At 42.3% G+C, this 26,945-nt stretch overlaps 1 protein-coding gene across 1 annotated transcript in view; it reads right to left on the reverse strand.

The window, feature by feature from the left end:
• The window catches only part of ABLIM3 (actin binding LIM protein family member 3), a 427,044-nt gene that overhangs the window by 117,007 nt on the left and 283,092 nt on the right, over positions 1-26,945 (reverse strand). Inside the window, exons 4-5 of the mRNA XM_073620583.1 lie at positions 19,768-19,880; positions 1,060-1,186 (exon numbers count right to left, since the gene is read on the reverse strand). Of these exons, the coding sequence (XP_073476684.1) occupies positions 1,060-1,186; positions 19,768-19,880 (240 nt within the window). The remainder of the gene's footprint in view (positions 1-1,059; positions 1,187-19,767; positions 19,881-26,945) is intronic.

The raw sequence follows: 26,945 nt of genomic DNA on the forward strand, positions 1-26,945 counted from the left end.
ACTCTGTGACTGTTCTTGAATGGCCCTGCCAGAGCCCTGACTTAAACCCAATTGAGCATCTCTGGAGAGGCCTAAAAATGGCTGTCCACCAACGTTTACCATCCAACCTGACAGAACTGGAGAGGATCTGCAAGGAGGAATAGCAGAGGATTCCCAAATCTAGGTGTGAAAAACTTGTTGCATCTTTCCTAAAAAGACTCATGGCTGTATTAGATCAAAAGGGTGCTTCTACTAAATACTGAGCAAAGGGTCTGAATACTTAGGATCATGTGATATTTCAGTTTTTCTTTTTTAATAAGTCTGTAAAAATCTCAACAATTCTGTGTTTTTCGGTCAATATGGGGGGCTGTGTGTACATTAATGAGGAAAAAAATGAACTTTTGGATTTTAGCAAATGGCTGCAATATAACAAAGAGTGAAAAATTTAAGGGGGTCTGAATACTTTCCGTCCCCACTATATATGTGTTCCTCTTAGTTATTTACCCACGACCATCCTTCCAAATAAGAATGGGGAGAAATCCTGATAGCTGCACTTCGAAAGAGCACCATCTTTAATGATGCATATAAAACAGCAACCGAACTCCGTGTGGCGAAACGCGTTGTCTTTACTCTGTTCTCCCACAGGGTTCGTTTGCTGTTTTATATGCATAAATAAATATGGTCCTATTTTGGAGTGCAGCCGTCAGGATTTCTCCTCATTCATACTGTTCAGCGTTACGAGCTGGGCTTTGCACCTGAGCGGGAGGTGTGGGGGATCCTGGTGAGCAGACTGACCTGGAGCAGCATTACTTTGTTCATAAGTATTGCATTCTACCAAACAACTGCCCCATCTAACTTCAGTAGAGTCATTCTCCGGAACACTGCCATTCAGATGACTCCCTTACCTAACCTTTGACCTGGATATGTTTGCATGTCAGTGACCAACTACACTAACACTAGCTTCATACACAACTGTTGACTGAAGGTGACTAATGTTTTGACATATGGGCTACTCCAACTCATTCCCAGCGCTCATTTGTCACTCAGCCCCTGTCCACACAGCATGTCATTTATACTTACTTGCTGATGTATTCTCCAGTTAGGATAATGCCGCACGTCTGACACTTGAAGCAGCTGACGTGCCACTGTTTTTCCAACGCCAGTAATGACTGTCCGTGCTTAATCTCCTCCTTGCAGCCCGCACAGTCTGAGTAATAAAAGTGAATAGCATCATTACAAAACTGTCTCTCTACAGCATCCAGCTCCAAGGTGCATAAAAAGTGAACAGCTTTGATTAATGTGAAGCACCTTGAACTACTGTATCATGCAAGCTTTAATTATTAACATTTGTAAACCCATCACTGCCTTTGTTAAAAGACCACTTTTTTTTTTTAATGCAGAATTGTGGGTGCTGGGAGACCTCTGACAATGATGTATTATTCCTCCACTCTGCACTCCTTCTCCGAGCTGCAAAGTGACACTAGTGTTATGATAATAAATGATTCCGGTAAAAGCCTTCCCTGTTCTGCATTCATATAGTAAAATCTTGCCTTATACTTAGTGCAGAGTGCGGATGGCGATGTGGATAAAAGACACGCTATTGTAGCCAATGTGTATTGTACAGAGGAAAAGTAAATTATCAGTGGACACACGTACACATACAATATACTGAATACAGCTTCCACCACTGCATGACTATCAGCTTAGACCAGATTTACCATTAGGAACAGCCGCCTCTTGGCTAGACGTATCAAAGAATGACAGCAGTTTTTTCTTTTTTTTTTTTTTTTTATGCCAGTAAAGTCGTGGTAAACATATTTATTTGATGTAATAACAAAATCAAGTAAAAAAGTTATCTCACATAAGTTAAAGTGGAATACACTTCATTGTTTGCTGCAGTAGCTTTGTTTTCTCAGTGAAGATGATATGATATTCTCAAGCAGTTTCACCAATTCCACCAAGCACTTTTAAGTGTTACTAAACCCACAAGAGTAAAATCAGTCTGTATATGCGGTAAATCATGCTTGTTATACTCACTGTGGAATCTAACGGATTAAACCTCTGCATTGTGTAAAAAGGCTGTTTGATCCAGTCTTCTCTGATCCTCCCCTTCTTGCACAGTCCCCAATCTATCTGCCGATAGAACAGAGCCTTGGGGGGCAAGCTGCACATGCTCAGTTTGGTGTGTATTGCTACAGAGTTTTTTTTTCTTTTTTTGAGAGTGCATGTGATCAGCACAGGGCCAATCAGCACTGTCCAGACAAAGGGTCAGGGGTCCTGCAGCCTCATAGGACAATCAGAGGGGAATAAAAACTCATCCTACAAGCTTTAACCAGTGCTCTGCTGGACACTAATAGAAGTCGCAAGACTGCTATATACTGCTAATGAGAAAAGGTAGTTAGCCATTTATATTTACTAAAATAATTGCATTTCCATGTTCTGTGTACTTTGGGAGACCAGATATAGTGAATACAGGGTCCTAGGTGTAGTAAGACTTTAACCAATGACCAATGGCAAGTCATAGTGAGTGCGGTGTTATGTTTCAATTCATGCAGACTTGAGAAGGACTAATCTATAACTTTGGGGGTGTGCTAAATTTAATCTGAATTAAAGTGTATGTAAACCCCTGACAATTAACTGCTCTTATATGCTCCCTTTTAGTCTGTTAAATATACCTTTGGAAGCATTTGTTACATCTGTTTATAAATGCAAAAGCCCTGCAAATCATGCCAGAAAATCATAGCTCCCAACTGTCCCTGATTTGGAGGGACTGTCCCTGATTTGGAGCAATGTCCCTCTGTCCCTCATTCCTCATTTGTCCCTCATTTTGGTCTGATCTATATAGATATATATAAAATGCACTTTTTATCTATCAAATAGTGTTTTCCAGCGCTAAACCTTTTGTCTGATTTCTAAATTGCCGCATTTGTAAATGCCAAAAGCCAATAAAAAGGAATAGTAGTGGTCAAAAAAGCACTTGCGGGTTTAACCAATCTTGTTTTTTTTTGTACAATTCTCAAGGGGCAAGGGGTGTGTCCTATGCCTGTATGCTTTTGCCGATAGGTGTCCCTCATTCCCATCTAAAAAAGTTGGGAGGTATGAGAAAACATATGAGTTGATAGCTTCCTGTGCATTCAAATTGTGATGCACTGTTATCAGCTGCACTGCTCCCACTTTTCTCTGAGGAATAAAGAATACCTCCCCCTATGTTGTGGACATAAGGTGAGGGGGATATGTCCTGCCCAAAGATAAAAATGCTGCTCCTTCATACAATATGATACAGATAGAATATGATTTGAGTGTTGCCACCTGCCACACAAGGACATGAAGTGTATTACTGACAGGATCATCAGGTAAAACTAAAGGACAACAAAATCCTGAAAAAGGAAAACTACCGCAGCCACCACCTCTAAGGACTGGTAAAATGAAATATATTAAATCTTTCTTCTTAGGTTTAGTTCACTTTAAAGCTTAAGTTTACCTAAAAATGAAAAAGTAGCACAAGTGACATTATTTACCTTCAGTAAGATATGTTCCTTGTGCTGCTGCATCCTCCTTTCTCTGAAATCTTCCTCCTTTGATGCACCCCCCTGCTCCTGTAATCATTTGGTGCATTCAAATAGAATAGAATAGAATAGAACTAAGAGAACTGTCACTTGTACTCATCAAGAATGCCTAAATATGCCCACCCTTTCTGCCCAGCTCCTCCATTCATAGAAGCTATTGCTACAGCTTCTATGAATGAAAAGGGATCTATGAATGGAGGGGGAGACCCTTTCAATCATCTGCTCATCCTCCATTCATAGATCGTGTTTCATTCATAGAAGCTATAGTACCGGCTTCTATGAATTGCGCAGCTTGGGAAAAAAGGCCAGGCAGAGTCGGCTGTCTTGATGAGTGCTTGTTACAGCCCTTTAGTTCGGTTAACCCCAGCCACACCAGAAGATTACAGTGACTGGGGTGCGGGAGCATGGGAGGAGGAAGATTTCAGCAAAAGAAGGACACAGCAGCACAAGGGACATCTCACTGAAGGTAAGTAATGACCCTTGTGCTGATTTTTATTTATTTATTTTTTTGTTTTAGGTAAACTTTGGCTTTAAGACTATGATTCAATCAACTCAATGTTCTCTAATATGACTTTGTTATTACTGCATCCTTGGCAGAAGCAGCAGCACCAGAAAACATTTCATTTTTTAAAAAATCTTAGTAGACATGACATGACTAATGGAATAAAAGTCTCTAAAAATATAGGCACCACTGATAAAACATAGCTTCCATAGGGGAAGGGAGTGTTTATGGCTAATACTAAATATATGGTTTACATTTTGTCAACTGATCCTGCTTGGTAATTCTGAGGTTTTTTTTAATTTTGGATAGTTTCATCTATAGAAGCAGCAATGATGGGAAGCAATGTGGCGCCCCCTGGTGTTCTGACACTATATGGTTAGTTGTAGGTATCATTCTTTGCTGGTAAACTTTTTTTTGCATAAATATTTTATTAAAAGTTTTAAAGAACGATACAGAGTATTATAGTCAAAAAGGAAAAACTGTTCCAGTTGCAGCACATCATGCCTTAGTATACACATCACAAAAAACGATGGAGATTACAAGGCATACATAGTAATCAGTATTCATATAGTGAAGAATGCCGTTATCTCTCCATTAACATTGTAACCGATATTATTCCCCATGTTGGTAGTCTACTCAGCTAGGAACCCATCAGGGCCAACCGAAAATGCAAGGTCTGCAGAACTAATTGTATTCTTAATCGTTCAGGCAGTTACTGGTGGTATGAGGGTCTGAGCTGACTACCGCAGCCAGTCCCAAACCCCACTACTTCTATATACTAGAACTTAGGCCCCTTTCACACTGGGGCAGTTTGCAGGCGTTATTGCTCTAAAAATAGCGCCTACAAACTGACCTAAAACTGCCACTGCTGTTTCTCCAGTGTGAAAGCCCGAGGGCTTTCACACTGAAGCGGTGCGCTGGCAAGAGAGAAAAAAACCTCCTGCAAACAGCATCTTTGGAGCGGTGAAGGAGCGGTGTATTCACCGCTCCTAAACCACTCCTGCCCATTGAAATCAATGGGGCAGCGCGGCTATACCGCCGCTATGCGAGCGGTTTTAACCCTTTTTCTTCCGCCAGCGGGGGGTTAAAACTGCACCGCTAGCGGCCGAATACCGCCGCTAAAATGACGGTAAAGCGGCGCTAAAAATAGTGCCATTTTACCGCCGACGCCCCCACCTCCCCAGTGTGAAAGGGGCCTTAGGTAAAGGGGGAAAAGAAGAGAAAAAAAAGAAAGGGCAAGGAGGGGAGGAACCACACACAAAAGAGAACAGACAGAGATGGGGTGGGATAACCACCAACTACCCCCTCCATCTACTGCTACCCTGTTTCCCTGAAAATAAGACCTAGCGTGATTGTCGGTGATGGCTGCAATTTAAGCCCTACTCCCCAAATAAGCCCTAGTTAAAGTCCTTGTAGGTCTTATTTTCAGGGTAGGGCTTATTTTCGGGGAAACAGGGTAGGGCTTATTTGGGGGGTAGGGCTTATATTGCAGCCATCACTGACAATCACGCTAGGTCTTATTTTCGGGGAAACAGGGTAGCTAGAATATATGTCTTACAAGGTCCACCATGTTCACCAGATGCTCCAGACGTAACATCAGGAACAATTGTTTTGAATCAAATCCTGATACAGTTGAGAATTTCTATAAGTGATCCAAGGCTCCCATATAGCCGAGAAGCTAGAAATTCTATCTTGTGAGGTGTATATCAGCTCCTCCATTGCCGCTATACGGTTGATACGTAATGCCCATTCTTTGATTGAGGGAGGCAATGAAGACCTCCAATGTACCTGTACACACAGCCTAGCAGCGTTAATCATATGCATAGCTACCAATTTATAATATCTTGTTTTGGGTATTTTAGAGGGGTGAAGGAGGTACTGTGCTGGCGAAAACACAAATGGGAGCAAAGAGATGGCCGTCGTCACTTCATGTACCTTATGCCAATAGGGCTGAAGCAGTGTTCACGTCCACCAAATGTGGAGAAAAGCACCTATTTCCTTATCACATCTCCAACAATGATCTGGCACGGTCAGAAAAATCTTGTGAAGCAGCTCTGGTGTTTTATACCATTGTGTTTTAAGTTTATACCCATTTTCCTGCGTGTTCATATTCAGGGATCCCTTGTGGGTAAACAAGTGAATGCGGTCCTAGCTAATTTCCTCTATTTCCGTGTCTAATACGGATTCCCAGAATGCATGATCCGAGCTTAACAAAGCGTACGGTTCCCCAAACATGGGGGCGTATAACGCTGAGATCACATGACTCTGGGGCGATGAGCTAGAACACAGTGATTCAAAAACTGTAGGTGCTTTCGTGTAACGTTCTCTGTTCGCCGGATCATCTAGAAATGTTTTAGTTGGATATAGGACCAAAAAGGGAAAGATTTAGTGTTGGATAAGGCTGCAAGCTCTTGCTGCCGGACAAACTTGCCCCTGCGAAAGAAATGTTTCGCTTGCATCTCAGCATATGCCCATTCCTTTGAGAGGTAGGTTTTAGCCAAACCTGCAGGAAAGTCTTGATTACATCTAATAGGGGTAATCGAGCATGGCATGGCCGAGGGTAGGTGGTACCTGCTCTTTGGAGAACCAGGGAATCGAGCAAAGCTCAGATTCTGCAATCAATCGCTCAAGATTCACCCAGCCCTTGTAATGAAAATTAATCCTCCAATCTACAACCCTAGTCATATGGATTGCCCAATAATAACGCTGTAGATCAGGAATTCTGTCCTTATATTTCAGTAATACCAGCTTCGCCCACCGATTTAGTCCCCGACAGGAAGGCCCTACACATTTTCTTGTAGGCCACAAAAAAGGAGGGCGGTATGCGGATCGGAATAGTCTGTAGTTTGTACAATAGGCGGGAAGAACTGCCATCTTTAGGATAGAGACTCTTTCAAACCAAGAAAGATCTTGTTGGATAACCTTAAAAGGAAAATTTTTCTGGCATTGTTGTACTAGGTTGACCGTTAAAGTGATATTCAGTGCAAATGATTTTGAGTAGTTAAATTTTAAATTTGAAATAAGTTTAAATTGCTCTAGATTTGGCATAAGAATCGGCATAAGGTTGGGTAGGGATGTCAGCGGTGATGAAAGAAAACTAAAGATATCATCCGCAAAGGCAACAATCTTATACTCCCTTTGGTGGACTTCAATACCTTTTATATTCGGGTTGACCCGGATGCAATGTAGAAGAGGTTCCAATGTAAGGATAAAAAGTAGGGGTGAAAGAGGACAGCACTGTCTAATTCCATTATGGATGGGGAAGGCATCCAACAAGCGGCCATTGACTTTGACTCTAGCTTTTGGATTGACATAAAGGGACCCAATGAAGGCACGCATACAGCTCCCTAATCCAAGAGCCTCCAAAACCGCATCCATATAGTCCCAGGCCACTTGATCGAATGCCTTCTCTGCATCCATTGCCAGAAAAAACCCTTCCCGACAGGTGAGCCAGTAATGTAAGTTCAGGACTTTAATGGTGCTGTCTCTGGCCTCCCTGCCAGGGACAAAGCCTACCTGATCAAGGCCCACCCAGGCGGGTACATGATAGGCTAAGCGAATCTTAGAGAATAGTTTTATGTCCACGTTCAGAAGCAAAATCGGACGAGAGTTGGATACATTGTTGGGGTCTTTATTTTCCTTAGGGATCACCAAGATATAGGCCTCTAACAAGGTTCCAGAAGGGCCAGGGGTAGTAGATAACGTGTTAAAGGCTTAAAGGAAACGTGGATCCAGGAGGTCAGCAAAGCATTTATAATATTGTGCTGAAAAGCCATCTGGCCCCGGGCTCTTGCCAGGCTTCGTGGCCTTCAGGGCTTCTTCCCATTCCTCTGAGGACAACAGGGCTTCCAAAGCAGTCCAGTCGCTTGTAGATAAAGCGCTAGTGCTATATTTGCTAAGAAAGTCTTGTATCAGTTCTGAGCGAGCCCCATTTTCTGCAGGATTATATTAATTTGCGTTAAGATTATATAGTTTGCTGTAAAAGCAGAGGAACTGTTGAGCAATGTCCTCATTTTTGGAGTAGGTTGTCCCAGACTCATCAGTCACATGATCGACTGTGGAGGCGAGGGTGCCTTGCTCATAGAACAATTTTTGCGATAGTACGTGACGTCTCCTTGCCCTTTTAAAGAGTTCCTCTAACAAAAGTGATTGTGTATCTGCTAATTCTTTTGCTACTTGGTTAGCTAGGGAACATTAATGCTGAGCTTCCAGCTTAGTTATCTTATCCGAAAGGGTCAACACTAAAGCTTAGTGTTCCTTTTTTTTCCTAGCCGCTATAGCAAGCAGGTGTTCCCGTACCATGCACTTATGTGCCTCCCATTGATTCATGGGAGATACATCTGGCGTGTCATTATGGCGGAAGTAATCACTGAGCATCTGTCTGATGGTTTCCACTTCTCCAGGATAAGCTAGAAGGGAAGCATCTAATCTCCACAGTTTAGTAGACATCTCCCTCTGAGGGAATCGTAAGGTTAACGTAATTGGGTGATGGTCAGAGAGCACCGTGTTTTCAATGGTAGCATCATAAAGGTAGGACAGGTCTGCCTGATGTATAAAGAGATAGTCCAGTCTCGAATAGCGATTATGCGGAGATGGAAAAAAGGTATAATCCTTCTCTTGAGGATTAAGAGTGCGCCAGGTGTCATGTAACGTGAGAGAAGCTAATTGAAGTTTCACTTGACACAGGGCAGAGAATGGGAATGAGGAGGTACCAGTGGAGGTATCCAAAAATGGATCTAGAGCCATATTAACGCCTCCACCCCAGGATTAACAGGCCCGTCTGAAAGGAAGCAAGTTTCAAAAGAGTATCTTTTATAAAGGTTACTCTTTTGGAGTTGGGACAATATAAATTTGCCAGTGTCACTGGTCTATCTTTCCAGGTTCCTTTCAAAAAGAGAAATTTGCCTTCAGGGTCTAGCATTTGGTCAGTAAGGTGAAACATAAACGACTTAGTCATCAAAATGGAAACCCCCTTAGTTTTAGAGTCAGCACAGGGCGCATGATAGACTTCAGGAAAACGTCTATCAGTTTGGAATGGGTCTCTTGTAGAAAGACAATTTGGGCTCTGTGACGGTGTGCTTCAGCCACAACACTGCTACGCTTTTCCGAAACATTGAAGCCTTTAGCATTTAAGAAGTACACCTTGAGGGATAGAGGAGCTGAGGAATGCACCGTATCAGACATGCCTCCAGAATTGGGAGTGTGGCATCTACCCAACTTCTCTCTGCTGGTGGACACAAGAACCTACATCTATAGATATATCTATATCCACACTGAAGCAGGAAGCAATATACATTGAATGGAACCACCATGGGATTTACTCTGAACACATTGTGACATTAGGTGTGGCATGGGTGTATGAAGATCCCTATTCCCCATTCCATAAGGAAGAGAAAGATTGAAGCTTACCAGCACACAGGTAATGGTAATTGTTCCGGATGGATGCCTTTTGAAAGTGATCGGGTGACACAGGTGGAAATTAGGTGGTGAAGGGGACACCAACCGCTTGGATCATCGGATCATCTACATGCTCATTACCCCTGCAGGGGTTGGGCACTCTGGTGAGTGGGGGCACTAGAGGGGACTCCACACGGGACAACATATACTCATTGGGACAGACCTATCCACAACCTTTGAAGATATATCAGCTGGCTGCATAAGAACTGTTTTTTATTCACGGATATAATAACTTTTTATATATTTTTTAATAATTGATCTGGTTGCTTGGACTCTCATTTTCTTTTTGGTTTTTTCACCTTTTTGTTTTTTGTGCACTTAGATTGTCTGCACATCACATGCCGATTATTATACATATTTCCACATTTTTTATATATATTCTTACATTTTTTCACATATAAATTTTCCAACACGATTCAGCTTTACCAGTACACATATTTATTTCCAGTGGGCAACACGGTGTTTTGCCCTCTTTTTTAGGTATATCCACTCATATCTTTCATTGCACACATACATTTTTTTTTTTTTTTTTTATATACACCTGATTGATCATTCACCTTTGTTAATGCTTGGTGTTTTATTTACCAATTTTATTTTGTGATAACAACTTTTGCAACTTAGGTATTCTGCACATCCTTTGACCATTCTTAGCACATATATCCATTTTTTAACAATTATTTACATTGTGTTACACGTTTTATCCACCCAACATTGAGGGGTTATGTTTTCCTTTTGTTAGCAGTTTGTATAGTTTATTGATTTATTCATTATCATTCTCTATCAGTGAACAGCGCCAATCCCCTATTTCTTTAGACTACACCGTATCAGACATGGTTGAACACTGTTATTGCGTGCGGATGGCACCCGTAAATCATAGATAGTCCTGCTGGCCTACCTAATTGGGAAAACTATGGGGTAGTGGGATAAGGAAAAAACTGATCTGGTTAATTTCAAAGGGGAACCTACCTTCTTGAGGTGGGGAAGAAGTCTAATACCAGGGTAGAAATACACACCCTACCACCCAGAGACTTCTGAACTCAAGTTCATATATTATGGGACAAACCTTAGCCATACGCACCAGAGAGTGACAGATGGGGCCCACCCAAAGTAGTTAAGAACAGGCTCCATCTGAAACCCTCACTGCTTCAAGCCCAGGGCTCAAAGAAGTAAAAAAAAGCATGTGTCAAATCAGCAAAAAGATAAGTGCTACCACTGGTTTGTGCACTGCGCTGTTTGATAGGACCACATTCAACTGGCATAGGTCCAGGGAACAGAAACCCCCGCTACCAGCACAGTGCCATTGTGCGCACCCCGAACCCAGATAGATAGAAAGACTATGCCGCTAGAATATAGTAATAGAACATTCATTACATAAATCAAACATGAGAAAAAGCAACACACAGTCTAGGAGCCCCCACTTAGCGTACTGTACCTTATACATCACTCAGCATAGGGTAGAGGGCCGCGCCCAAAAAACCCAAAAAAGAGAGAGGTGCTTGAGTAAGCTGATGACTAGATAACTGAGACCTGCACCCCCTGAGGTCTGAGATATGGAGACCCCAGAGGGGCATGACCTTAACGGCAATCGAAAACAGATCCCAATATTATAGCACAAGATGGGACATTAATGCCAGGGTACAATCTATAGCATTGTAATAGGACACTCGAGTCTCACAGGCTCAATGAAAAACCCCTGAGACCCGACAAATGGGAAAAACAAAAACAAAACATAAACATACTAACATAACAAAACACCGAAACCAAAGGTACCCCTACTGTGTTAGCTACCAAGTACTCTACTTCTCGCCTGAATGATCCGTGACTCTTTTATAGTAGAGAGCAGGGGAAAAAGCAGGACTTCTGTTTGTGTGTTCACACAGCCCATGTCTAGTATCTTCCAGGTGTCTCAGAGTGACAAGTTGGGGAGAACACACATCTGCCATAAGTTCAACTGTGGCTTCGGTCATTGCACTCTCCTTTGGAACATAACCGGAGCATTACATGTGACAAGCAGAGCTTCGAAGCCCTAAGAAAAGAAGCGCACCTCTGCTCTTTTTTGGCACAAAGCCCCGCAATGAGTACACCTGTCAGCTCACCGGATACCAATGATATTTCAGCTCACCGTGAGCATGACCCCCCCCCAGGCTCGTTAGGGTTAACTGAGATCCCAAGTGCAAGAAGATGCGAGCCACAAAGCATTTTAGGGAAAACTTTAGGTGGAGCCTTCACGGACTGATAACCATGGTGTAACAGCTGACCATGGGCTAAAGGTCAATAATAGCATAATTAACCATAAACAATAATTATAGATCCCCTGAATCAGGGGGGAAGATGTAAAAGGAGCACAAGTCTGCTCACTAAGCTGTCAGTTGTATATATCTGTTCTGCGGTAGACGGACGATGGAGAAAGTCGAGGGCTGTCATCAGTTTCCATGTCTCCATGAATTCTTGATGGAGAGGTGGTTGAGGGTCTAGGACACCTTTGTCTGCTTCTTTGCAACTGAGTAGCGGCATCAGGCTGAGTAGTGATCCAGGGATCTGGCTGCAGGAATGCACAATACCAGTCCAGGACTACGGGATGCCTAGGGTGTCACAAAAAGGCTGTAGGTCTGCCGGTGTTATCAGCAACGCCGTGCGATTACCAGCAGTAGGCAGGAGGGGAATTACCACCGTTAGGTAATGCGTCTGTTCCGGAGTACATGAAGAAGCGCACGTAGGTCTCTCCTGTGCTGGAGGGTAATGGCCGAAAGACCCTGAATGCGTGCCCCCTCGTGTTCCAAGTGGTCATGGTTGCATGCTAGTATGTCCTCCTTCTGGTTAAAGTTGACCAGACAGCACATAGCACCTCTGGGTGGATCAGTGTCCCTACCCCTCGGTCGGAGCGCACTGTTGCACCTTTCCATTTCAGCAGGGGCATCAGGTTGTCTACCCAGTAAGGTGTTAAAAATGGCCCTTCCACTGATTCCGGTATTCCTCTAACACATAAGTTGCACCTGCAGCTTCTATTGTCTAGGTCTTCCATGTGTTGATGCATGTCTATCAGGTGCTGAGAATGAACACTGCTGACTCTTTGGACTTGCTGGATGGCCGCCTCATGTGTCATGGCCGCTAACTTCACATGCTCCAAATGAGAGGCTGCTCTAATGTCAGTTTTTAGGTCCAAGATTGCAGTGGACAAGGTGTTCTTAATGTCCAACCTGCTGGAGATCGGATAGACACAAGAGGGGAGAGGAGGGTGAGGTAAGCATACCTGCCGCCGAGGCGCATGGGAAGTCAGCGGTGGTGGCATAACTCACCACACTCCAGTCCGAGGCTTGAGATGCGGCCTGTGGATCAGTGTGCTGAGTGCGGAACATCGCCGGTATCTTAAGCCTATGTGTTTCTTCTTTTAGCTGGGCCCATTTGTTCCTCCTGCTGTCACCAAATTACCATCCACTTGGCCATTTTCCTTTTGGGCCCCTCTGCCATCCTTAGAACCAAGAAAACGTTATTTTTCTGTTGTTGTCTGTTTATGTGAATCTGTCTGTGTAAGATTAGGTAAGCACATGTGAGTTTTGTTACAGATATTTATATTTTAACTCTGTAATAATGAAGTTGGCTCTCTTAACTGATTATATCAGTTTCTACAGCTCAATCTACATTAGCGATACTTCCCCCTGAAGAAGCCCTTGTGAAACATGTGGGGAAAACAACAACAAAGATAACAAAGAGATCCTTTTGATGTAAAATTGTTTTTTAATTGATGCTTTTTAACATTGTATACCAATAAAAGTGTGATTTCTTTACATATATGCTCTTTTTTGAACTAGTTATTGCACCTTCAAAATTCCACAACTTTTAAATAAGGTTTGGTGTATCTTTAAAATGCAGTGCCTATTCAATATAATTAACCTATCTACTATCCACACACTGTTTCACAGCTTCCAGAAGCTTTATTTTAGAAGATAGTATAGCAGCCAATTAAATAATTCTTTTTACCAGCTTACATGCAGTGATTCTAATAAAAGCTGACTTCTAATTGGACATTATGAACTTCCCTTTTATTGAATGTAACACATTAGTCTTCTATTTAAAAAGACAGAAAGTAATTAACAATTATTTGTCACTGTTCCGGCTACTGCACATCAATAAAAGGTAAATTTCAAACCATTCCTAAGGGCTATGGCACAATGCTGGCTTGTTAAAAAAGACAGTGTTATTCCCATTATGATGTACCCTGAAATTTTTTTGGATAGAAATCTCCTGCAGAAAAAAAGCAACTCTTTTTGACAAGATAATGAAATCTCATCTCTCCTCTCACTTCCTCTCAAAGTGTGCTCATAAACCTGACTGCCCCAGGTTTTCTGTCTCCGGTCTCAAGAAGGCAATGAGCAATTCCATGTAACTAACAGCCATGAAAGTCTTACAGATCAGTTTATATATTAGGTTTCTGCACTCTACAGACTGACACAAGAAATGAACTCAGTATTAAAAGCAAACTGGAATAGAAAATTCAAGTATAATCTGAACTGCAAAACAGATGCTGTAATATAGGAAAACAGTAACACTTTCTCTCTTTTGCCTAAATATGAATTGCCATCGCAATAGCTATTTCTTTGCACTGCATGATACATTCAGAGCCAATCAATTCTTCGATACAGACTGGGAAAATTCTGCAAGGTTAAAGTGTTACTAAACCCACAACAGTAAAATCAGTCTGTATATGCAGTAAAGCATGCTTGTTATACTCACTGTGGAGCAAACCAATGAAAAGCAAGGTGCTAACACGTATGTGATAATTGCATATGAACAAAGGATAAAAAACAATTCAAATATACTTGAGAGTCCAAAGGTGAAGAGAAAATTATGTTAATTATAAGACTTAATAATAAATATTGCACAGTCCGAAACATTATCCTAAATCTTGCTGGAGAAAGCTCCAATCACAATGCTCCTGGTCTTAAAGGTACTTCAGATACTCCTCATATACTGTAAGTGCTCCACCACAAAGTGTACAAAATGCACGCTTACCAACAGCATCTATGATATGTGCCTTTGGTGTCATAGGGTACAACCTCCCTTTTGCACGTTGTTTTCACATTGATCCACCTTAAGAATGGTATATGGGAAATTACCACCAGCTGATCTCCTCAAACAAATCAATAATCGAGACTCAGAGAGAGATAATAATCCAGGACAGTGTGATATAGTTTTATTAAAAGTCAAAACATGGATAAAAATATAAATTTGCACTCACATTTAAAGGTGCTATAGTCAGCACCAACACAACCAGCCTGTTCGATTGTCCTGCACAACGCTCGATCATAGCCGGTGTGCATTCCAAAAGGCCAAATGTTCAAACCAGATAAAAAAACGGAAATTATGTCACATATGGTGGATGCGCAGCCTCAATGCATTTCACTTGTCAGCATCGTCAGGAAGCTTATTGTCAGGTCACCTTGAGGCTAGGTGACAGATGCACACCGTTGGGATCAGGAGTGCACCGCAAGGTAGTGGACCCTACGGCTGACTGCTGCGGATGGGAGTCAGGGTGGTAAGGAAGGCAGGGCCGCTGAAACATCAACACGGATCCCACCGGGGTTAGAGCGTAAGATTCCCTAGGGGGAGGAGTCTAAGAGCCAGCAGGTATTCACCAGAGCCTCTAGTGGTGAGGATGGACTGGGCTGCAACTGGCTCCAGGTCGCGACCCCCAGGGTTTCCCAGCTCACACCCACAGTAGGCAACAGGAGGATAGAGATAGTAAGGGAATAAGTCAAGGTCGGGGCCACAAGCAGACAAGGACAACACAGTTCACGCCAAAGGTTCAGGGTCACAGGCAAACAGGCATAGTCGGGGACACGCCAAAGGTCAGGGTCACGAGCAGACAGGAATAGTTGAGAACACGCCAAGGTCGGTAACAGAAACAAACATAGAGCACACGGCAGGCAGGAAACAGTAAGCCAAACACACAAAGGTTGATCAGCAGGGCTGGCCTGCAGTGCACAGGTTAATATAGGGTTCCCTGATAGGAGCTGGGGTGGAGCCATGCTAGAGAGATGGAGAGATTATGAAAGCAGTCAGGTGAGAGTCAGCTGGTCTCTAGAGATGAACACATTGAGACAGGTAAGCTGACAGACAAAATTCTATAGCCTAACCATGACACTTATTGAGGCTGCGCGTCCTGATTTTTTTTTATTATCGAAGGAAAACTGGTCCAAAGTAGTAAAAAAATAAAAAAAACATTTTATTCACTTTATTTAGTATATTTCTTGCTACTATCATAACCTTCCATCAAAGAACAACCCAAATTAAATTCTCCAGCTTCTGACGATCCAGCAATACCACGTATGTGTATGTTAGTTGTTGTTTGTACCCGTAGTACAGCCCAAAAACAATAGTACCCCTTTTGTTTTGTTTTTATCTTACCTTAAACCGCAGCCCAACTGTTTCATTTTACTGCCAACCCCCCCCCCCCCCCCCCCGGCCTCCCGAGTGAAAGAGGCCTAAGACTGGAAGTGTGTTGCTAACTGGATCACCAGGTGGAAATAAAGAAAAAATAAATCAAAAAAGAACACAAATGCAGCCACCCCTTTAAGGATTGGTAAACTGCAATATATTACATTGTCGTTTTTGGTGTTTAATACCACTTTAATGTGAGACCAAACCTAGGTTTTAGAGAGGAGGTTCTAGGTCCAGGCATAGCAGCCTTCGGCATATACAGTAAAAGCAAGGCTAAAGTCTACAACCACAAGGATATTACAGGATCCAGTGCCCTCATTGTAAAAGAAGTCCAGTGCATTTCATATTCAATGCCAAGAGATGTGTACAATAGTGAATCTATCTAGAAATACAGCAATGAAGGCAGAGATAGAGGAAAGAAATGAATTTCCTTGGAATTTATGTGTCCTGTCTCCTGCATTTCTCTAAGGCACAATCCTGAGCTGTCAATACTTCTTTCCTGTAACACTTGCAGACAGGACAGGAAGAAAGGCTTCAATTCTTGGTATGTAAGTTGAGCAGAGTGCCTTTATCATCCATTGTTCCACAACATTACATGACAAGGGCAGGGGAAGCAGCAGACAATGGGATGAAATGCAATGCCAAAGAAATAAACATATGCATTTAATCCTCCCTTTTGTAGGCCGGAATCTGAAAAGATTACCAATGTGCTGTGTTAAATAACATATTTGCTATGTTCCTAGATACTGTTAAAGCTTATTTCTATAATCTCCCCTTCTGAAAAGCTGATTCGATATTACAGTTTATATTTGGCTGTGTGAACTATGTTCAAATACATATACAATGCAGCCAGGCTGCCAGTTAACCCTTTCATTTGAATGTGTCAGGAGAAAGGTAGTGGCTGCTGTCCATGGTGCTGAACCCTCTCTACTAAGGTTTAGGCTGGACAGTGCCCACCTGGATCAGTTATGCACTAGAAATCTGAATGAAACAGATCTAAATTATTATTATTAAAGGTACTATTATTATTATTATAGGTACTTATATAGCGCTGTCAATTGACACAGCGCTTTACACATATAGATTGTATATTCACATCAGTCCCTACACTCAAGGAGCTTACAATCTAAGGTCCTTAACTCACATTCCTTCATACATACAGTACACATACTGGGGCCAATGTAGATAGGAGCCAGCTAACCTACCAGCATGTGACACAGCCTCTGCAGCTTACACATGTATTTGCAAATGTGTGCAAACCAAACCCCTGTTTTTAACGCAAACTTTTAGACAGGGCAATTCAGTTTGTTGCAGGCTGGCTGGTAAGTTGAGCTGGGAAATTTTCTTTGTTTTTGTTTGGCATGCATCACTCTTTCATGTGCTCCTTGCTATTAAGGCCAGTTGTTGGTTGAGGCAGTTGCCGTTTGTTTGTACCGTTGGTTATTTAGTGAGGGGGCACACTGGACACCTTCACTGCCATTCAGCTATTTGCTGGGTGTCCAGTGTGCCCCTGCGTCTTTAAGGAGGTGTGGGCTCCCTCCAGGCATACCTGCCCTCAATCTATTCATTATTATATATGTGCTCCTACTATGGAGGCTCTCAAAATTTATAGAGTTAGGACTGCAGATAACACTGGGGTGCTGTGACATAGCTTCTGCAGCTTACAGATGTTTTTGCAAATGTGTGCAAGCTAAACCCCTGTTTTGAACATGAACTGTTAGACAGGACACTTTGGCTGGCCGGTAAGTTGAGCTGTGAATTTTTCTTTGCTGTTGTACATTCATTTCGGTCCCTGCCCTCAAGAAGATTACAATCTAAAGTCCCTAAATCTCATTCATACATACATGTCTTTGGATTGTGGGAGGAAACCCACGCAGGCACAGGGAGAACATGCAAACTGCAGGTGGGTAGTGCTGTTGTGGGGATTTGAACCAACTATGCTGGTGCTACCAGGCAGAAACACTAACCACTGTGCTACCTAAATTTCTCAGGACCACAATGTTAAATGCATACATGACCTGTGTAGATGGGCACTTCTGTAAAATACTGACTTTTTTCCTTCTAACCTAGAGGTGCTTTTCAAATACCTTTATTCAAACTCAAAACATAGCAGAGCAATGTGTTTGATCTGTTTTGCCTGAAATGAAAATACATTTCACTACTACCTGCTGCCTCCAAAGAAATATAATGTAAAGCTAAACAGGTCAAACACAGCCTCAGAACAGTCATCCACAAAACACAACTGAAGTAAAAAGGAATCTGCTGACCTGCGTTTGATGTGTGTTTCAAATGCAGGAAAACAACATCCACCAATATAAGTCCTAAAGCATCATGAATTATTAATTTAACCAATGCATTTATATAGCACCAACATACTGTATATATATATATATATATATATATATATATATATATATATATATATATATATATATATATTAGTGTTTTACACCCTACATGAAACCTTTCGTATCCGTGCCTGTCCAGGAAAAGCTTACAATCTAATGTCACATGATGCCAACACAAGCACAATTGGGTTAACTGCCAGCAGTAGGGTTGGACTTTGGCAGGGAACTTCAACAGCCTAGGAAATGCAAGCACAAATATTCTAGTATATATATAATATATATTTTATTTTATTTTTTTTATTTTTTTTGGGGGGGGGGGGTTACAATAGGATATAGATAAATCAGAATGAAAAAGGAAAATATATTATACTGTACATATTAACTTTATTCTAGTTTTCATTTTAAAAGTTACATTAGAAAAATTATAGCACAAAAGTTGCTATGGGTCAGCAACTCAATTTAATCATCTCTAGCATAAGATTGGATGAAATCTTCACCTTTTGCAACTTTTATAAAATACCCTCTATTTCCCAGAACTTTTATACCATAAGACGTTAGTAGCTAGTAAACGTGTCTCAAATCTAGAAAAATCAAAGAAGAAGTCTCACCAAAAAACTAGGGGACCAAGTGCATGTAGTACTTTGTGCCATTTTTATTCGTGCCATTTTATAGTCCCCACTGAAAGGCATTCAGGTGGAGGGGACATGTCAGGGGACTGCCAATAAAAATCCCACGGAGGGGACAGGAACAAACAGCCAGGAGCAACAGAACTCTGCTTGGGCTTCCTAAAAGTAATGCCCACAAATCAGGTTCCTGACAGGGGAGAAGCTGATGGGCAGTAATGGGAGAGGAACAGAATTGTATTTCTACACTAATCAATAAACCAGCAGTTAAGATGTATTTGCTCAGGGGACTTTTTTATTACACAAAGCACATTATGAAAAAATGCATTAGCAGAGGACACCTTCAGTGAATGTCAAAACACTCAGTAGAGCCAGAGCTTGACCCCACCCCCTCCCAAACGTCCTTTTTACTCCTTTAATGATCTAGTTAGCTTTACTGACAAATAGAGAGGATCAAAAGTTAGGGGGTGGGGTCAAACTAGAATTTTATGGAATAGGTCAAGTTTTACAATTTAGGTGTGCCTTTTATTTGGGCTTCTATATCTTTTCTATATCTTCACATCATTATGAATGGCAAAGCAGGAATAGTGGGAGGAGACACAACACCGGGACAGATTTCAGTTACACTAGCTTTGCTAAAGTCAGAGATAGCCTGGAAGTAGTGCAGGAGCTGTACTATACAGAGAGCGTGCGAGGAGCCAGTTTCATACATGTCCTGCAGCAACACTATCAAAAAAGGCACAATATACGTAAAGGTTTAATAGAAATGGCAAACTTAAATACTGAAAATAATGGTGCCTGAAGTTGGGCAATTCTGTGGGAGGCACATGAATAACATTTGCTGTCATACTTACGGCTTGGTCCATGAATCTTGATTGGCTTGTCGGAGACTAGAGACTGGGAACAATTTTGGCAAATACAGTCTTTGCCTCTGAACGTCACTTTGTCTCCAATTGGAAATGGTTTTCTGAGAGAAAGAAAGAAAATAAAGCAAATTCATAAACAAATTAGCATATGCATACACATATGTTTCAAGGAAACGTGTGTTCACAGAAATATGGGGGTTGCCACTTCGGAACTCATCATCTAAAAATGCTAGTTTCCTTGTTGTTCTCCTGACTCAAAGACTTTACTACTTTTTGAGCTCATAAGAATTTCTGACTTCAGTCTGTTTTGTAATCAGAGGATCAGTATGACTGCCAGGCACCCAGCATTTTCAGAAGCTGGTCAGCAATGGCTGTCCTGTGCATATACAGTACTGAATATCTTTCAGAGAGGGCTTCCCTTCAGTAAAAGAGACGTGTGGGATTTCAAAATAACATACATACTCAACTAGGTGAATGGTGTCCAATGCTACATCTGTTCCCTGTCACCTCTGCACTGAGAATGATCAAACAATGCTGATCAATCAGTGCGCAGTCTTCACTGAGCAGACTGTACTTTGCCTCTCCAATGCTAACTAGCGCACAGGGCTATGGAGGGGGCAGGAGTGGCTGTCTCAGCAGAGCCAGACGCCGCTTAGGCATTTCGGTGGATCCAGACATTAATGTCAGGATCTCTCCAGATCCTGGACTGGCCCTGTGATGTCAGCAGACAGCAAACTTTAGCCTGCTTAGGGCTGAATCTGGGTCACAGGAATGCAGAACTAAGTGCACTCATGTGACCCACAAGAGAAATATGGCCAAAAGAGCTTTTGCCCTATTTCTCCTTTAAGTGAAACACTGCATGTTGTAGCACCTCTTGGCTACTTATATATAGTGATACCTCGATTCACAAATGCTTCTGTTCACAAACAACTCAGTTCACAAAAATTAGCTTCGGTACATCGGTTCACGAACATGAGCCACGGCCATCTTCCCTGCTCTGACACGTGATCGTTACTTCCTGTAGGTGAGGTTGTGGTCACAGAGAGACACTGAAAGTGTACTGTGAAGACACTTACAGTATTGAGAAGATTTTTGGTGTGCTTTTTAGCACATACTGTACAGTACTGTACTGTACATCCCTCTGCACACTTGCTGTAAAGCTTTTTTGTGTTCTTTTTATCACATACTGTACTGTACCGGACATCCAATATGGCTCCAAAGAAAATTCAGAGCAAGCATGGTGGTAAGAAGAAAGTGCGGCGCAGTAATGAAGGTGACAAGATTGTTCAGAGCAATCATGTTGTTGAAAAGAAAGCGAAGAGCAGTAATGAAGGTAATGTGCAGAGTGGTAATGCAGGTGACAAGAATGTGCAGAGCGGTAATGAAGGTGACAAGAATGTGCAGAGGGGTAATGCAGGTGACAAGAATGTGCAGAGCGGTAATGAAGGTGACAATAATGTGCACAGTGGCAATGAAGGTGACAAAAATGTGCAGAGCGGTAATGCAGGTGACAAAAATGTGCAGAGCGGTAAAGCAGGTGACAAGAATGTGCAGAGCGGTAATGAAGGTGACAAGAATGTGCAGAGCGGTAACGAAGGTGACAAGCATGTGTAGAGCAGCAATGAAGGTGAAAAGAATGTACAGAGCAGTAATGAATGTGACAAGAATGTGCAGAGCTGTAATGCAAGTGACAAGAATGTGCAGAGCGGTAATGCAGGTGATAAGAATGTGCAGAGCGGTAATGAATGTGACAAGAATGTGCAGAGCGGTAATGCAGGTCACAAGAATGTGCAGAGCGGTAATGAATGTGACAAGAATGTGCAGAGCGGTAATGCAGGTGACAAGAATGTACAGAGCAGTAATGAATGTGACAAGAATGTGCAGAGCGGTAATGCAGGTGACAAGAATGTGCAGAGCGGTAATGCAGGTGACAAGAATGTGCAGAGCTGTAATGCAAGTGATAAGAATGCGCAGAGCGGTAATGCAGGTGACAAGAATGTGCAGAGCGGTAATGAATGTGACAAGAATGTGCAGAGCGGTAATGCAGGTGACGAGAATGTGCTGAGCAGTAATGAATGTGACAAGAATGTGCAGAGCTGTAATGCAGGTGACAAGAATGTGCAGAGTGGCAATGAGGGTGACAAGAATGTGCAGAGCGGTAATGAATGTGACAAGAATGTGCAAAGCTGTAATGCAGGTGACAAGAATGTGCAGAGCGGTAATGAAGTTGACAAGAAAGTGCAGAGTGGTAATGAAGGTGACAAGAATGTTCCTCCACGCCAAAACTTGTCTCAAGCAAGGTCAGTGTTCTGTCTCTTCATACTATACTGTACTTTGTTTCATGTTTTTGTGGTTCAAAAACAAAAAAAAAGTTCAGAACATTAAGTTGATTTACATTGAACCCTATGGGAAAATTTGCCTGGGTTAGCAACCAATTCGGTTTGTGACCAGAGTCGTCGAACAAATTAAGTTCGTGAACCAAGGCATGAACACTAGGGAGTCATGAACACTCTGCTTCCAACCAAGGGTTATCATTAATAGAGCATTAAGCTGAACAAAAAAGTAAAAACTGAATAGATCACATACAAATGTACTAAGAATCTGCTTGTATTTAACTACAAAATATTTATGTTGCCAAAAAAAAAATCAGGTTACTAAAGTGGTAATTATAAGCTTGACAGTTGTATATCCACTTCAATACTGGGCACTATCACCAGGCCAATTTTCAGCTTTCAGCACTCTTGCAATTTCAATAAGAATTGAGCGGTCATGCAACACTGTACCCAAATTAAATTTTTATCATTTTGTTCACACAAATAGAGCTTTCTTTTGGTGGTATTTATTCACAAATCAGTTAATTTTTTGCGATATGAGAGAAAAAAAGAGCGAAAAAAAAAAATATTTTCCACTTTCTGTTTTAACCACTTGCCGACCGCCTAACGCAGATATACTGCGGCAGAATGGCACGGGCAGGCAAAAAAATGGCCTGGTGCCCGAGGCGGTCGGCTTCGCTAGGGGAGCGATCCAGGCTGAGGGGGAGACCACTCATTCGTGGCCACCCCCTCGCGATCGCTCCCCACGAATGAGATTCTTCCTCTGCTGCTGTATAGTAAACAGCGGCAGAGGAAGTGATGTCATCGCTCTTCGGCTCGGTATTTTCTGTTCCTGCGCCAAGGACAGAACATATACACATATGCACAACACATACACACAAAGTAAAACACACCAGGTACACATTTCACCCCCCATCACACCCCCCCCCCCCCCCCCCACCGTCACAGTGACACCAAGCAGTTTTTTTATTTTTTTCTGATTACTGCATTGGTGTCAGTTTGTGACAGTTAGTGTGGTAGGGCAGTTAGTGTTAGCCCCCTTTAGGTCTAGGGTACCCCCCCTAACCCCCCCTAATAAAGTTTTAACCCCTTGATCACCCCCCGTCGCCAGTGTCACTAAGCAATCGTTTTTCTGATCGCTGTATTAGTGTCACTGGTGACGCTAGTTAGGGAGGTAAATATATAGGTTCGCTGTCAGCGTTTTATAGCATCAGGGACCCCCATATACTACCTAATAAAGATTTTAACCTCTTGATTGCTCCCTAGTTAAACCTTTCATCAGTGATCACCGTATAACTGTTACGGGTGACGCTGGTTAGTTAGTTTATTTTTTATAGTGTCAGGGCACCCGCCGTTTATTACCTAATAAAGGTTTAGCCCCCTAATCGCCCGGCGGTGATATAACTTAGGTTTTAGGGTCAGACAGGGCCTGCGTCGCCCCAGGCAGCGTCAGGTTAGCGCTAACACCCACGCACGCAGCATACACCTCCCTTAGTGGTATAGTATCTGAACGGATCAATATCTGATCTGATCAGATCTATACTAGCGTCCCCAGCAGTTTAGGGTTCCCAAAAATGCAGTGTTAGCGGGATCAGCCCAGATACCTGCTAGCACCTGCCTTTTGCCCCTCTGCCCGGCCCAGCCCAGCCCACCCAAGTGCAGTATCGATCGATCACTGTCACTTACAAAACACTAAATGCATAACTGCAGCGTTCGCAGAGTCAGGCCTGATCCTTGCGATCGCTAACAGTTTTTTTGGTAGCGTTTTGGTGAACTGGCAAGCACCAGCGGCCTAGTACACCCCGGTCATAGTCAAACCAGCACTGCAGTAACACTTGGTGACGTGGCGAGTCCGATAAGTGCAGTTCAAGCTGGTGAGGTGGTAAGCACAAGTAGTGTCCCGCTGCCACCAAGAAGAAGACAAACACAGGCCTGTCGTGCCCATAATGCCCTTCCTGCTGCATTCGCCAATCCTAATTGGGAACCCACCAATTCTGCAGCGCCCGTACTTCCCCCATTCACATCCCCAACCAAATGCAGTCGGCTGCATGAGAGGCATTTTCTTTATGTCCTCCCGAGTACCCCTACCCAACGAACCCCCCCAAAAAAGATGTTGTGTCTGCAGCAAGCGCGGATATAGGCGTGACACCCGCTATTATTGATAAAAGATTAAAGATTACAATATATGCCCAACAAGGACCAGCAACGTACTGGTATGTTGCTGGACTTTAAGTGGTTATACCAGAATGATGCCTGCAGGTTTAGGTATCATTCTTTTCAGCCAGCGGTCGGCTTTCATGTAAAAGCAATCCTAGCAGTTAATTAGCCTCTAGACTGCTTTTACAAGCAGTGGGAGGGAATGCCCCCCCTCCCACTGTCTTACAAGTTTTTCTCTGGCTCTCCTGTCCCAACAGGGAACCTGAGAATGCAGCCGGTGATTCCGCCAGCTGACCATAGAGCTGATCAGAGACCAGAGTGTCTCCAATCATCTCTATGGCCTAAGAAACCGGAAGCTACGAGCATTTCATGACTTAGATTTCGCCGGATGTAAACAGCGCCATTGGGAAATTGGGAAAGCATTTTATCACACTGATCTTGGTGTGGTTATATGCTTTGAGGGCAGAGGAGAGATCTAGGGTCTAATAGACCCCATTTTTCTTCAAAAAAGAGTACCTGTCACTACCTATTGCTATCATAGGGGATATTTACATTCCCTGACATAACAATAAAAATGATTAAAAAAAATAAAAATGAAAGGAACAGTTTAAAAATAAGATAAATAAGCAAAAAAATAATAAAGAAAAAAAGAAAGAAAAGCACCTCTGTCCCCCCCTGCTCTCGCGCAAAGGTGAACGCAAGCATTGGTCTGGCGTCAAATGTAAACAGCAATTGCACCATGCATGTGAGGTATCACCGCAAAGGTCAGATCGAGGGCAGTAATTTTAGCAGTAGACCTCCTCTGTAAATCTAAAGTGGTAACCTGTAAAGGCTTTTAAAAATGTATTTAGTTTGTTGCCACTGCACGTTTGTGCGCAATTTTAAAGTATGTCATGTTTGGTATCCATGTACTCGGCCTAAGATCATCTTTTTTATTTCATCAAACATTTGGGCAATATAGTGTGTTTTAGTGTATTAAAATTAAAAAAAGTGTGTTTTTCCCCCAAAAAATGCGTTTGAAAAATCACTGCGCAAATACTGTGTGGAAAAAAAATGAAACACCCACCAATTTTAATCTGTAGGGCCTTTGCTTTAAAAAAATATATAATGTTTGGGGGTTCAAAGTAATTTTCTTGCAAAAAAAATGTTTTTTCATGTAAACAAAAAGTGTCAGAAAGGGCTTTGTCTTCAAGTGGTTAGAAGAGTGGGTGATGTGTGACATAAGCTTCTAAATGTTGTGCATAAAATGCCAGAACAGTTCAAAACCCCCCCAAATGACCCCATTTTGGAAAGTAGACACCTCAAGCTATTTGCTGAGAGGCATGTCGAGTCCATGGAATATTTTATATTGTGACACAAGTTGCAGGAAAAAGAATTTTTTTTTTTTTTTTTTTTACACAAAGTTTCACTAAATGATATATTGCTCAAACATGCCATGGGAATATGTGGAATTACACCCCACAATACATTCTGTTGCTTCTCCTGAGTATGGGGATCCCACATGTATGAGACTTTTTGGGAGCCTAGCTGCATACGGGACCCCAAAAACCAAGCACCGCCATCAGGGTTTCTAAGGGTGTAAATTTTTGATTTCACTCTTCACTGCCTATCACAGTTTCGGAGGCCATGGAATGCCCAGGTGGCACAACCCCCCCCCCCCCCCAAATGACCCAATTTTGGAAAGTAGACACCCCAAGCTATTTGCTGAGAGGTATGGTGAGTATTTTGCAGACCTCGCTTTTTGTCACAAAGTTTTGAAAATTGAAAAAAGAAAAAAAAATAAATTTTTCTTTTCTTTCTTCATTTTCAAAAACAAATGAGAGCTGCAAAATACTCACCATGCCTCTCAGCAAATAGCTTGGGGTGTCTACTTTCCAAAATGGGGTCATTTGGAGGGTTTTGTGCCATCTTGGCATTTTATGGCCTTGGAAACTGTGATAGGTAGTGAGGAGTGAAACCAAAAATTTATGCCCTTAGAAATCCTGAAGGCAGTGCTTGGTTTTCGGGGCCCCGTACGCAGATAGGTTCCCAAAAAGTCCCACACATGAAATACAGCAGAATGTATTTTGGGGTGTAATTCCACATATTCCCATGGCATGTTTGATCAATATATCATTTAGTGACAACTTTATGCAAAAAAAAAAAAAAAAAAAGTTTGGCATTTTCCCGCAACTTGTGGCAAAATAAAAAAGATTCCATGAACTCGACATGCCTCTCAGCAAATATCTTGGGGTGTCTACTTTCCAAAATGGGGTAATTTTTTTGGGGGGGGTTGAACTGTCCTGGCATTTTATGTCCTTCAAAACTGTGATAGGTAGTGAGGAGTGAAATCAAAAATGTACGCCCTTACAAATCCTGAAGGCAGTGATTGGTTTTCAGGGCCCCGTACGCGGCTAGGCTCCCAAAAAGTCCCACACATGTGGTATCCCCGTACTCAGGAGAAGCAGCAGAATGTATTTTGGGGTGCAATTCCACATATGCCCATGACCTGTGTGAGCAATATATCATTTAGTGACAACTTTTTGTAAATTTTTTTTTTTTTGTCATTATTCAATCACTTGGGACAAAAAAATTAAAATTCAATGGGCTCAACATGCCTCTCTGCAATTTCTTTGGGGTGTCTACTTTCCAAAATGGGGTCATTTGGGGAGGTTTTGTACTGCCCTGCCATTTTAG

This window comes from Aquarana catesbeiana, linkage group LG03 (assembly GCF_042186555.1).
Source record: "Aquarana catesbeiana isolate 2022-GZ linkage group LG03, ASM4218655v1, whole genome shotgun sequence".
NCBI lineage: Eukaryota > Metazoa > Chordata > Amphibia > Anura > Ranidae > Aquarana > Aquarana catesbeiana.